Raw genomic sequence first — 14,864 nt, forward strand, 5'->3', positions numbered from 1 at the left:
TGGCGAATCGCTCGGTTCTATAATTCCCTCCTCCAGTAATCGCTTGGTTTCCGAAGTGATGAAATTCATGTCAGCAGTGGTATATCGCCGCGATTTGATCGCTATCGGTTTGCAGACCGGCGACAAGTTAGCGAACAGCTGGGGGGACGTCACCTCCGCGGTGGTCAACGCATTTAAAATTAGACGAGGCTTGCTTCCTCCAAAGGGTATTTCGACGCTCGTGTGCTGCTTGAGGACATTATGACCCAGAATTACGTCTGCGCACAAATTACGAAGCACCAGTACCTTTACATCCCGATGCGTGTACCCTTTTACGTCCAATTCAACATTGCAGTACCCTCGTACGCGGGATTGTAGTGAGGTGGCGGCCATGCATACCGTATTGTCAGTCGGGTGGATTACCCATTTCCTGCCCTTCACTAGCGAGCTGTTGACGAAACTTTCAGAGCTACCGGTATCAATCAGTGCCTCAGCCATATGCCCGTTAATTCGTACGTTGATGATAGCCTTGGATAGATTCCCCGGGGAGGCTGCAGTCAATTTATTTTGCGAGTAGAGAGCCGCAGAAGTGGGTTTATTTCTCCTTAGAGTAGATTTACATACCCTGGCATAATGCCCTTTCTTGTCGCAATTCATGCATGTGGCATCTCTGGCGGGACATTTTTGACGAGGATGCCTTTTGTACCCACAAAAGAAGCATTTACCAACCGGAGCAGTTGCTGAGGAGTTTGACGAGGTCTGGGTATCCGGCTCCTCGGGTGTTTCTCCATCCCCTATATCTGGCTGTGTCTGTGCCAGTGGGGTTCCTTGGGTTCCCATCGTAGCAGCGTTCATGTGCAGCATCGGTGTCCCAAATGACTCAGATTGCTGCTGAGCCGTATCCATCGCTCGAGCCTGATCGACTACCTTGTCAAGAGTGGGTTGCGCTTTCTCTAGTAAGCGTTGCCGTATGTGGGCTGATCTGAGTCCTTGGATGAATGCCTCCCGTGTGGCTTCCTTTCGGTGTTCCTCGGCGCTTACCGCCCGGAAGCTGCCGTCTTTTCCCAGCTGATTCAGAGCTTGCAGGAACTGATCGATTGTCTCCCCGGCTGCTTGCTTGCGTGTGTTGAGAAGATGTCGTATGTATACCTCGTTCTTGGGCTTCACGTAGAGCGCTTGCAGCACCTCGATCGCTGCTTCGTAAGTGTCGCACCCCGAGAAGAGCCTGTACACGCTGGGCGAGACATGATTCACGAGAGCGGCAAATTTGTCAGCTTCCTCCTCGATGATGGTCAGATAGTGTGAGAAGGAACAGAACCAATGTGACCATTTCATTTCTGCGTCAGTCGCGTTTGGGTCTGCGTCGAACCTCTCTGGTTTGTAGATCTTGTCCATCTTTGGTTGAGAGAGCCGAGAAAATTAAATGGAATAAATTGAAATGAAAGCGAGAGATGAACCTTCAGAGTTTAGGCTTTATTCCATTTGATTGGAGCCGCTTCAGTCAATGAGCACCTTCAGTTAACGAGCATCAAGTGAACAGCCGATGTCAATAGCAATGCCCCGGGGACCATCACTCGTGCCGCAGAGACCTCCCCTTATACGAGAGACGCACAACATGTGATCCCGCGTCATGTCCCTCAATTCACGTCAATTCACCACAGGGCCTACAATCATACACAAAGTTTGATCAAAGGCCTACAATCATACCCAAAGTTTGACCAAAGGCCTACAATCATAACCAAAGTTTGACCAAAGGCCTACAAACATACCCAAAGTTGACAAAAGGCCTACAAGCATACCCAAAGTTTGACCAAAGGCCGACAAGCAGACCCAAAGTTTGACCAAAGGCCTACAATCATACCCAAAGTTTGACCAAAGTCCTACAATCATACCCAAAGTTTGACCAAAGGCCGACAAGCAGACCCAAAGTTTGACCAAAGGCCTACAATCATACCCAAAGTTTGACCAAAGGTCCTACAATCATACACAAAGTTTGATCAAAGGCCCACAATCATACACAAAGTTTGACCAAAGGCCTACAATCATACCCAAACTTTGACCAAAGGGCTAACAATCATTCACAAAGTTTGACCAAAGGCCTCGAAGCATACCCAAAGTTTGACCAAAGGCCTACAGGCATACCCAAAGTTTAACCAAAGGGCCAACAATCATACCCAAAGTTTGACCAAAGGGCCTACAATCATACACAAAGTTTGATAAAAGGCCTACAATCACACACAAAGTTTGACCAAAGGGCCAACAATCATACACAAAGTTTGACCAAAGGCCTACAATCATACCCAAAGTTTGACCAAAGGTCCTACAATCATACCCAAAGTTTAACCGAAAAGCCTACAATCACACCCAAAGTTTGACCAAAGGCCTACAATCATACCCAAAGTTTGACCAAAGGGCCTACAACCATACACATAGTTTGACCACAGGGCCTACAATCATACCCAACGTTTAACCAAAAAGCCTACAATCATACCCAAAGTTTAACCAAGTGTACAGGCAAGCTATCGCCGGCATCCCGAGCAAATTATAAATTCCTGTCCAAACATGCAGGAGAACTGCTTTAGAGACAATGCTGTCCCTCAGTAAATAATGAAACCAGCATGCTCAATTTGGAATTGAATCCCAGGCCAATATGCTTTCACCAACTACGACGCAAATTAAAAAACAAAAAATAATCAAAACTGGGTTCAAAGTGTTGCAATTTGGATAAATATTGTTTCAATCGTCCTCATTATGCCTTTGTTAATAAAATTATTATTCATAGCAAATGTACAAGTTTTCATCCCACGTGTTGATCTTCATGTCATAAAATTCATATCGTTTCATGCCAAGTTCATTGCAAAGCAATTTCTTTCGCAAATGTAACAAAGACCTTTGTACCATATTCTTATAGCATGTTCCATATATTATAATCAAATCAAATCAAGGAATGCAGTCATTAATAGATTTTAGTCACTCAGAAAGACTACAATCAGAAGTAACAGGTACACCCATTTTGAAAATGTAACACTTTCTGGACAGATTGAGTTACTGGTAGACAAAACTCTTGCAATGACATTTGACCTTGGTTAAGTAATTTGTCAAACTTTTGTAAAGCACCCGGAGATTTACAGCCATACTTTCAGACTTAGAATCAGAAAACAGTGAAATTAAAACTGTCAATTTCATTATGAACAGGGAACAGACCGCAGGCCCAATCTTAATCGACACTCCCTTCAACCTTTATTAACCCTAACTTTCATTTGCATTGATAAAGAAAGCATTGAAATGGCCAAATTGGCCCATTGTTATTCAGGGCCAAGTGGATCGATCCACTAAAATCGCAAAAAAAGATCTGCTAATTGGAAGGAAACCTCAATAACATTCGAGAATTTTTGCCGAGGCATCGTGAACAAAGGACAAATGGTTTCTTAAACTCGTTTTTCATCTTTATCCTCTTGGACACGGCCATCGTTACAAGAGAGCGCAAGGAATACATGTCCGCGTTGACTTTTGTGTAGGAAACTTACGGTATTAGCTGGGGATTCGACAAACGACCGCACCACCAACTTGTTGAAGTAGATATTGACACGAGTGACATCAGAGCTGCCAAGAAAAAAGTACTGATTTGAACTCATTCGGTGTTATGCGAATAATGTTTCTTTATTACCAACAGCATCTATTGATGCAATCGGCTGAAACCAATCACTTGACATCTCCACTCTTTACAATACTGAGCAAAATCTATTTATATAAAGAGCCAAACCAAATGTTTATACAAAAATACTGCTCATACTGCATTTGTTTTACGTGCAGAAATGCATAGGCTCATTGAGGAACTAAACGACTGCATGGGCGGCAGGTTCAAATTGTGATGGGATCAAAGAGAGACAGGAAGACAAAGACCATTCATGAGTGGCACCAAAAATAAAATAAAAAAAGAGCACTAGAAGGTAGGAGTTGCGGGGGGGGGGGGGAGAGAGGGGGTGGTTCAGCAAGAGTAAATGAGAGCAGGGGTGCGTTTCGGAAAAACCACGAAGTGACAATGGGCTGTGCTGTTGAGTTGATAAAGGTATGCCAACAACATAGGTATGTACGTAAAAATCAGCAAAGGTATGCTAACAGCTGAGGGAAGAAAAGTGAAGCTCATGATGTTTTTAAGATCGGGTCTTCGTTGAAGTAAAAACAAAATAGACAAAAAAAAGAAAAAGAGGTCAAGTCTTCTGTAATTGCAATAAAAAAAAATTTTGTTTGAAGGATTAGTATGTAGATATTTGATATGTCCGAATTTAAAAAAAATAAAATATATATATATATACATAAAAAATAAACTCATGCTGTGTTTACTCCCAGTTAATGACGCATTCCGTGATACCTGTCCTCCACAATAGCTGCCCTGTCTTCCATCACACAATTCCTTGTCATGTTCTCTTTTCCTTTCACCTCCTCCAACCCTTCCTTTAGTCTACCTGCTCAAGGGTCAATAGCAAAGTGACATCACACCTCCTGGCTTGCATGTACAGTCCTCGCCAACTACACACATGCACCAAACCCTCACTCAAACTTGAACAAGATGCTTGACTGTATTGCTGAATAGAGTTTACAGAAGTGTTCTCCTATGTGTGCGCTTCTCCCTCTCTAGCCCTCTGGTACACCAATATCAGAGTTTATTATTATTTTTGTACAGGATCTAAGGCTCGCAGTGAAGTTGCCACACACACATGAACATATAGATGAATACACGAGATACAGCACAGGATTTTTACGCAAGCCAAACACAACCACTGAGCTTGCGGGAGGTGCCGTCACTTTCAGAGGGACTCTGGGTACCAGTGATGCCACAACAATGGTGCCGCCTTTCTCACTACACTTAGTGGGGCATTTCCTAAGGATGAATTTCCTCCTCCCCATGGATGCCAACCTATGGGGATTGTACGTAGTCTATCCTTTTAAATGCTGAATGTCAAGCAAGGAAGAGGCACGTATCATTTTTAAAGTCTTGGCCAGGGTTTGAACTTCCGACCTCCCAGACCCAGACTTGGAGTGGATACTACAACCATTACACAACTGAGTCTGGTCAGTCTGCGCTTAAACTTCACAGATTTGTCCATCCAGACTGCTGCAGCTAACCTGGATGTTGGACATTTTCCAGAAACGTTTCTTTTACATAATATTCCATACTCTTCTGTGCATCTTACAAGTCATTATCTCCACTCTGACAGGTTCCCACTCCATTGGTAATGCCACTGTGTATGTTGGTATCTACCTTCCACATGACCCCTGCACCTCACTGGACACCCCTGACCCTATGGAGTATATATTTGGCTTTGTGTGCCTCTCCATAACAATCTCTCATTTCTTTGTGGTATACCTTCCTCACATCCCCCACTCCCAACTCTCATGATGCCATATCCGAGGTTTATTCTACAACCAATAACACCATACACTCTTCTCACCCCTGTTCCCTGTTCTTCATCTGTAGAGCCTTCAATTGCCACCATTCCAGTTGGCTTGGTGTTAGTTCATATGTTCAGTACATGGCCAAGTCACTTTGTGTTCTGCAAATGACTTGACTTCCTCGGTCTGTTTCTTCTCCATTACACATCGCCCCAAATGGCAAACATTCATTACAGGGCCTTGTCATGTCAGAGTTTTCATAAAAATCGTTCTATTTCCATTCAGCTCCTCTCGGACTTGGGCTCATCTGACCATGTGGATGGAGGGTGGTAAAATTTGGTGTCTCTTTGGCAGTTATTGGAGAATCCCCAAGATTCAGACTTGTATGGAAATTTACTGAAGTTGATTGATCTGGCCTAAAATCTACTCTTTCCAGTAAAGACAAGATAACATCAGCTCCCAATATGGACTGATCCTGGTATTTCTTCACAAACAGATTAATTTATCTTCTTTGTAAGTTCATTCCATCCTGCATTCAACATTTCTGTCCATTATATCAACCCTGGTACATTGATGTGTGGGGTGAAGACATCGCCAAAAAAACACACACAAAAAAACAACAAGTACAAGTACATTCAAAGTACAGCGCCCAATCAGTGTGACCATTCCTTGGCTTTTTTCACAAGATCTTGGCTATTCGTTGTTCACCTTGGCGTCTTGGTTTTCTATAGGTTTTCTTGGCATATAGGTTTTCTATTATCATCGCTTTTCCGAAACCTTGTGAATTCTTGGCTTTTTCATTGGCTCACCTTGACATTTATGAAAATGAGGAGTGGTCACACTGCGCCCCATGCCAAATAAATAAATAACAAATCTTCCAGCACGCAACATTGCCAAGACACCTTCGGTGCCTGGCGATGCTGCCTTGCAGCACATTGAGATGGAATTGGGAGGGAGCGGTGTTCAATAATTGATTGATTAATTGCATAATTAAAATAATGAATGATAATAGTAAAATAATTAATTTTTTAATCAATTGGCAAATAGCATACCTAAACCACCACTGTTTCATCCGAATCTGTAACTTTTTGAAAATTAAGTAATTAATCGAAAAAGTAATTAATTAATTGATTACACAATAAATCAAAAATACTCTTTATAGCCAAATCACTTGTGCTTGGTCAATGCCATGTTCACATATCAGTTTCCGAGCTCAAAAGGTGCCTGAGATATTGCCCAGATGAGAAATAAAACAAATAAGTAATTAATAAATCGATAAAAATTAAGAAATTAATTTATTTATTTATTAATAAAAAAATAAAACAAAACATTTTGCCAAAGAACATCTTCACTTTTGTCCCCAAATTTCAGCTTCCTAGCTCAAAGGATGGCTGAGATATCGCCCGGAAAGCAAGAAAGAAAGTAATTAATCGAGTAATTGATTAATCAATAAATCAAAAATACCCTTTATAGCCAAATCACTTGTTCACCGTCATGTCCGAATATCAGCTTCCGAGCTCAAAAGCTCAGCTGAGCTATTGCCAGGATGAAAATTAAATGAATAAGTAACTAATAAATCGATAATAATTAAGTAATTAATCAATTAATTGATTAATCAAAAAATAAAGAACATAGTTTTTGCCAAAGCATATTTTCACTTTTGTCCCCGAATTTCAGCTTCCTAGCTCAAATGAAGGCTGAGACATCACCCGGACAAACAAACAAACAACCAAGAAGACGACATAGTGTAGAGCATGACACTTGCAAAATCTAAGAAACAAATTTGACCTCAAAAATAATTGGTGGTTGAATTCAATGACCAAATATGCAACTCATCTTCAAGTCTCAAGTAAATCAGATGAAAACTGACAATTTTACAAACTCGGCCTATGTTGTCCTTTTGGTTCATGTGGACCTCCAAAATAATTGTCTGGTTTAATTTAGTGACGTGAAATACAAATTCTCTTCAAATTTCAAGTCAATCGGATGAAAATTGAGGATTTTAGAAATCTCACCTAAGTTGTTGACCTTTGTCCGATGTTGACCTTTTGATCTCAAAAATAATAGGCTTCTTCGTTATGACAAACTCTACCATGTGGTGAAGTTTCATGAAGATTGGTTTAAAATTGTGACCTGTAGGTGACAGACAGACAGACAGACAGACAGACAGACAGACAAACAGACAAAATATCAAAATCGACGAACCAATATACTTGAAAAATCTTCGATTTTGCAAGTAACAAGAAAACGAAGTGAAAACTGAGTACTCCCTTTCTTTGGCGCTCAGCGATGGCGTCATGCGTCGCCTGGATATGGATTGGGAAGGAGCAGTACACAAAAACAAACAAAAACAATGCCATTCTCCTCTGGAAAGCAAACCTGACTGAAGGCAACTTGCAATTTCTCCACACAGCTACAACTCAGAACCGTAGTGTATCTGTCATACAAAGAGCCAGAGCCCAACAACCAGGCTCACTTACAATCTAAATGATCTAGGCTCTAACCATCCTCCAACGCTTGGTCGGAGATGGTATATCGTGTACCAAAGTTCTCTTTACATTCCTACTCTCCGAAAGGATGAAGTCCTGCTCAAAGTTGCTCAAGACAAAGAAGAGTCGTCGAACTGTGTCTTCAGTTAAAAGGCCAAAGTCCAAAAGCCTTACCTTTCTCTACCCACCCTTTCCATTGCAGAATGTTTCCAACAGCGTATGAACCTCTCCCTTGCCATAATGGAGACATTTCTTCCCCAGCTCGACACCGATTCCACAATTAGTCCTGACAGCACAACTGCTCTCGTACTCAGGGACTTTGCTTCAATTCAAACACATACTCTCTCTCCTCTCTCTCTTTCACAGGTCCTTGGATAGGTACTTTCTCCTTCTTAGAAAGTGGGGAAACATCACTCCTGTCCATAAGAAAGGTTCCAAAAGTGATCCAATCAAACATAGACTGATCAGCCTTCTACCTCTCGGAAACAATGTAATTGCATCCATCATTGCAGCCAACTTTATAAATTATCTCTTCTCGAACCCATTAATCTCTGACAACTATTTGGCCTTCTGACTTGGCTATTCCACCTTGGGTATGTTACTCCTGACACAAGTGGATGGATTGCCTGAACCCCAAGCAAGAGGTTGACGCCATCTCTCTGCATATCTATCAAGCCTTTGATACTGTCTGGCATCCAGCATTGATTTACAAGTTTTCTTAATTTGGTATTCAGAGCCTCTGCTCAAGTGCTTATCTGATCTCATCTATGGGCAGGAACAGTGGGTGGCCCTTTAATAGTGACCTTTTGCATGATCTTTCTCTTTAGGCTGGCGTTTCACAAAACAGCAGCCAAGTCCTCCATTATTCTTGATCTCTATCAATGAGCCATCTGATTTTCTTGACAACCAACTTTACCATTTTGTCAATGACTCCACCCTGTGCAGAAAAATACATCACAGTTGTGAAAGGCTGGCCACTAAATTAATTTATTTCATTAGACGTGGATGTCGCTGGCTGAAAAATCTGCATAGAGCTAAGACATTCATCAGCTGAACCGAGCTCTACATGGTGTATAAGGCTTTCGTGCAGAGTTCCATGGAGTGTGGTTCATGAAGTGTGGGCTGCTCCTCTTTCCACCTTGCTCCATTTGAGGCAGTCAAAAACAAGGTCTTCAGAGACATTGAAATCTCGAGGCAGGACAGGGATTCCCAAGGACTGTCAGTTTTCCATTGGCGGCAGGATGGTGGGCTTTCTATTTTATACACGCTTACATCTGGCCTTGCTATTCCTCTCCTGTCACGTCCTGCTTCTGCCCTCCCCAAGCCATTCCAAGTCGCACACACTCCTATATAAACCTTCATCTGCTTCCCCTTTCCAAGTCCAGGCTGGTTTATTCATCTTCATTAATTTATTCCCTTATTTCCCTGATTTTTTATTGATTTTATACAGAGTAATGGCTCATGGAAGAGCTGTAACACAGAACATATCAGGATGCAACAGAATAACAGGAACAGCAGAAACAGGTGCCAACATCTCATGCCAACAATGCCAATGGAAATGCGGAAATGCCAACAGCAGGGCTGAGGGATAAGCAGGGCTGAGGTCCTTCATGACCTCAGACCCTTGTATATAAAAAAACAAAGCAAAGATTGCAACACATGTGATGTGAATGATGTCAAAATGGCTCTTCTATGGTTAATAGGAAGAGAAACAAATGTTTGTTGCGAACTTGTTACTTGAGTCTAGGATACAAGTTGCACCACTCTATTAATGTACGAAGAACCCTGTTGGTACCAGCTTAATGCTCATCTATGTTTTGACTTACCTGCAGTCACTTCAAAGTCATCAAAACATTCCCACCACCAAGAGACAAGCTCACCTTGGAAATGTTAAACAATTTCACATGCAAGAGATGAACAGGTTGATGAAATGCTTCAAAACTTTCACTCCCATTCAAAATCTAGAGAAAATAAATTTTGCAATAACTCTGATACTGATTGGTATCGATGAAGCAATGAACCCATAAAGATGACGTTGCAATGTCAATGAGGTGAAGATAAAGCTTGAAACGTACGTCTCAAGAACAAGGTTTCTCGACAAACCCTGCTCAATAGATAGAACCTTCAACAGCCAATCCTGACAAAAAAAAAAAAGAAAGAGAGAGAGAGAGAGAGAGAGAGAGAGAGAGAGAGAGAGAGAGAGAGAGAGAGAGAGAGAGAGAGAGAGAGAGAGAGAGAGAGAGAGAGAGAGAGAGAGAGAGAGAGAGAGAGAGAGAGAGAGAGAGAGAGAGAGAGAGAGAGAGAGAGAGAGAGAGAGAGAGAGAGAGAGAGAGAGAGAGAGAGAGAGAGAGAGAGAGAGAGAGAGAGAGAGAGAGAGAGAGAGAGAGAGAGAGAGAGAGAGAGAGAGAGAGAGAGAGAGAGAGAGAGAGAGAGAGAGAGAGAGAGAGAGAGAGAGAGAGAGAGAGAGAGAGAGAGAGAGAGAGAGAGAGAGAGAGAGAGAGAGAGAGAGAGAGAGAGAGAGAGAGAGAGAGAGAGAGAGAGAGAGAGAGAGAGAGAGAGAGAGAGAGAGAGAGAGAGAGAGAGAGAGAGAGAGAGAGAGAGAGAGAGAGAGAGAGAGAGAGAGAGAGAGAGAGAGAGAGAGAGAGAGAGAGAGAGAGAGAGAGAGAGAGAGAGAGAGAGAGAGAGAGAGAGAGAGAGAGAGAGAGAGAGAGAGAGAGAGAGAGAGAGAGAGAGAGAGAGAGAGAGAGAGAGAGAGAGAGAGAGAGAGAGAGAGAGAGAGAGAGAGAGAGAGAGAGAGAGAGAGAGAGAGAGAGAGAGAGAGAGAGAGAGAGAGAGAGAGAGAGAGAGAGAGAGAGAGAGAGAGAGAGAGAGAGAGTTAAGTTTCACACTGAAAATTAGATGAAAAGAATTTCATTTTATGGATGAAAACAAGTCAAAGTTCAAAATGTTACAAAGCATTTGCTTTGTTTTCAAGTGTGAATCTTCCGATACCAAAACTGGAAAAATGCAAATGGTGTGAAGCGATAAGCCTGTGCGTATGAATTGGATTACCTTGGAGTTTTCCGAAGGCCATTTTGCCAAGCTGACTTTTGTAGTATATTCCTTTTGACTGTGCAAGCAAGAAATATGGTTAACACCTACATCAAAACTACATGGGTCGATCAAAAGGACCATTAAATCTGGCTTAACAAATAATAAACAATAACACAAACACCCAAACTAGATCTAGCCTCATAGTTGATGCAAACTGAAATAAACTATTTTGAGAGACATAAGGATCGATGAGACTGATTTTTAGAATTCTACAATACTCCATGTATAGTTCTTCAAATTAGCTAAGGACAGATGCCTATTTTCATCATGGACACGATCAGAAGTTTTATATCAACAATCCAGACATGTTGCTCAGTTCATTATCACCTTTACAGGATAGTGGAAAACACATTGAAGTGTACCGTGATGGAACCTCATCGGGCGGTGGTTTTTTTTCATCAGATTTGATTCATCCAGCCAACAGGCAAGCACATGATTGCAAGTTATCATACTGTCTGTCAGTGCATCAAACATTATTAGTAAAATGTAGTTTTGCTGGAAATGAAAAAAAAGAAGGTGGAAAATAGCACTTGCAATGGAATAAAAGATAGACAAGGTTGTACATAATCCCAAGACCTTCATTAAGATCAATGTAGCCGTGTCAAAACCAATTACTAACGAGAAGGGCACTTGGGAGAGCACATACCTCCACCAGGCTGATTAGTTTACGTTTTGTATCCCACTGATAAGCCGGATCTGGATTCGGACCTGAACTAAAATTTAATCAGATTGTTCTCATCACCTATCCAACTCATCCATATAGTTTCGTCCGAATCTGTCCCTAACTTTTTGAGATATTTTGTTCACAAACCAATATACAGAAATACAGACAGACAAGAGTGAAAACATAACCTCCACCTTTGGTGGCGGAGGCAGTAAATGGAATTTTACATAGAAAAGGAGGGACGAGGAAGGATATCGTCATAGTAACTTTACTCGCTCTTGGATAACAGCTCCATATACAAGGCACGAATTCACTCACAAACAGGTTTGCTTGCACATCCGGTAGCAATTCAGCTCTTCTGCAATATAATTGCTGTACAGTTTGTAGTAGCAGTACTCTGTATGCAAGACAAAGTACAGTATTCTTATGGTAAGCATGCTTGGGTACAGAAGGACACTTGAATGCAGGGAAGCACCAATGAGATGAAGAAAACAACAAAGATAATGATATAATTTCCTGTTTGGCCAAAACTTCATGCAATGCACATCATCTTTGCATTAACGACCGTGTGACACAAGTTTTAGATTTCAAGATAAGTGTATATACAGTATCAACGAAACCAAAGAACTTCTATATTCTGAAAAACTTGCATCTTTCAACAAAATAAATAAATGAGCAATTCTTTATCAAACGTATTGATTACAATTATCAAAAAGTCCATCAATGAGTCTCACATAAAGCTATGACATCATATGGGGAAACTGAAGTTGAGTGGTGCTGACCTGACATGAGCAGCACACATTATAATATGTGATTGAAGATGATGAATGTTGTGGAGTGTGTGAAATCAGTGTGATCATTTGACCATTCATTATCTTGACTTGGTGTACGGAAATTGGTGTACTTGATGATATTGAAATGGTTAGTATTGAGCCACAGGGCAGGGAATCAAGATGAGGGTGAAAGTGGTGCCTGCGCTGTCGAAATACCGCTCTAAATTTCCCTTTCTGCGTCTCAAACGATCATATCCCAATCCAAATCCGCATTGTATGAAATACGGATGGTATATAAACAGCATCTGGTAAATCAGCGACTCCACGATTCATGTGAAAGTACCTCCGACTTGCTTTTCCCACTTTACTATCATGAGCACATCACCAGCAGGGAGATTGTGTCACCCCCTCTACAGTGACGCTCGCGCGCACGCACACACACACACACACACACACACACACACACACACACACACACACACACACACACACACACACACACACACACACACACACACACACACACACACACACACACACACACACACACCTGAGAACTCCTCAAAAAAAAAAGCCTCAGCCTTCCCCTCCAAACTCGGTCTTATATTTGCTCTTCCCACCAACACCCAACCGCAAGTCCTCACTCTTCCCTTCCCAACCGGAAGGCATCGATTCCCTCCCCACACTCAAGCCTTCAAACTCCCCCCTCCCCCCTTCCCTCCCCATCCCAAAGCACCAACCTCCCCTTCAAAAAGTATCCCTCTTCCTGCTCATAAAAGCCAGCAGGCATTCCCATGTTGGAATATTTAATGCTTTCTGATCCCCTATCATGCTATCATTGAGTTCACAGAAACTCGTCGCAGTCACGTGTTCAACTCACAATTTCAAGAGAAAATAATCAGAAACAATAGTAAGGATATGCGTAACCTCCACAGTAAAAGCACTGCTTGAGAGAAAGGGTTTTAATTCCAAAGGGTAGATTCTAAAGGGTTCCTAAATTGGCGGTCGGAGTTGAAAAATTGGGGGTGGAATCAGGAAAACTGGCCAACAAATGAGTGTAACTTGCACGTACGGCTCCTTTTATCGTGAACGTAGTGAGCTTCATACTCAACGCGTGCACATGAGAGAATAGGAAACAACAACAACAACAACAACACAATACCTTGGCAATTTGGAATCTGTGTCGTCGGCTATGACCCTTTTGCTTCCGTTTTTTTTTTTTTGCTTCCGGTTTTTGTCATGGGGAATGATGCGTCCCGGGAGATAAAGGCATCGTCGGAGACATGAAAGACCCAAATATCAGACATGGTGTATATTTCCTCCACTGATTTTAATAAAGATATCTCCCGCATCATCAAAAAATATTTTTAAATCTTGATTTACATTATTTGATCGCTGATCCCATATCCAGGCCGAAGTAACTGGAAATTGCAGCATCAAATGTAAGAAGAATTCTATGTTCGCTTCTCGTAGTATAGTTTGCTGAAGAAAAATGCAACTTGAATGATCCAGCAAACAGTGTAGTATGGCAATAATGCACACTGCTGTGCAGACACGATTCAGGAAATAGACCACTCGGTTGACATCACAACTTGGAAAACCCTAATTACAGAAGAAAAAAATGACAAGCCCTTCGGTGAGTAATTCAAACCTACAGATTACCCAGAATGGTAGCTTCTCTTGACAGTTTTAGTGCATGTGCGCTCGGTTATATCGACAATTTTGTATACGCTGTTTGGTGACAATGAAGGTTGGTGATGTATGAAGTGGTGTAAGAGTGGAGAACGAGAAAAAAAAAAACAATGAATTAAATTTTTTTTTTTTTAAAGACACCATCCTTTTATTTATATCTTACTATATTAAATAAGGCAATTCTCTGTATACAGTATATGCATGTACATCTGAAAATCATCGGAAATAAAAAACAGGGCTGGCCTGATCTCCACAAAATTTTGCATATGTGCTGGTAGTCAGTACCCAAGATCATGTCATGGGCACCAAAAAAAATAATAATAAATAAAAAAAACCATCCCTTTTAGGGAGGGGAGGACTTGCAATGCTCCCAAAGTGAGTGGGTGTTTCTAATAGATAAAATCTACAAGAACCCTGAGATGCTCCTTACGACATTGCTGGAAAACTTCTGCTTCACATCACTCAGTGTCACTTGACTTGTCTAGAGACTGCATACAGTTTCAAAACTCACCCCAGCCAGGAAATTCCTGGGAATTGCAGTATTTATATCCGGCTGGCAGCGGTCGTTCGTAATGGCCACAACCACACTGCTGCAATATCTCCTTTTGAAAGCACGATTGGAGGCAAATCTGCACATGCCCATAAACATTCACACAAGGAAACTAAACATAGGGAGAGACCTATCTGTCCCATCAATCTCATGCATTTAGGGCAAAGGAAACATTGTGTTCGGGGTACGGAAAAGTGGGGAAGAATATTAAATTGCAATTAGGAAGAGAA

General features: G+C 41.7%; 1 protein-coding gene across 1 annotated transcript in view; it reads right to left on the reverse strand.

Annotated features, from left to right (window-relative positions):
- The window catches only part of LOC147022171 (epithelial sodium channel subunit gamma-like), a 64,393-nt gene that overhangs the window by 9,889 nt on the left and 39,640 nt on the right, over window positions 1-14,864 (reverse strand). Inside the window, 5 exon segments of the mRNA XM_085892826.1 lie at window positions 3,507-3,582; window positions 9,938-9,999; window positions 10,914-10,971; window positions 11,938-12,016; window positions 14,596-14,713. Coding sequence (XP_085748952.1) covers window positions 3,507-3,582; window positions 9,938-9,999; window positions 10,914-10,971; window positions 11,938-12,016; window positions 14,596-14,713 — 393 coding nt within the window.

This window comes from Eptatretus burgeri, chromosome 8 (genome assembly GCF_056783735.1).
Source record: "Eptatretus burgeri isolate ZD-2024b chromosome 8, Ebu_testis_v1, whole genome shotgun sequence".
Lineage (NCBI taxonomy): Eukaryota > Metazoa > Chordata > Myxini > Myxiniformes > Myxinidae > Eptatretus > Eptatretus burgeri.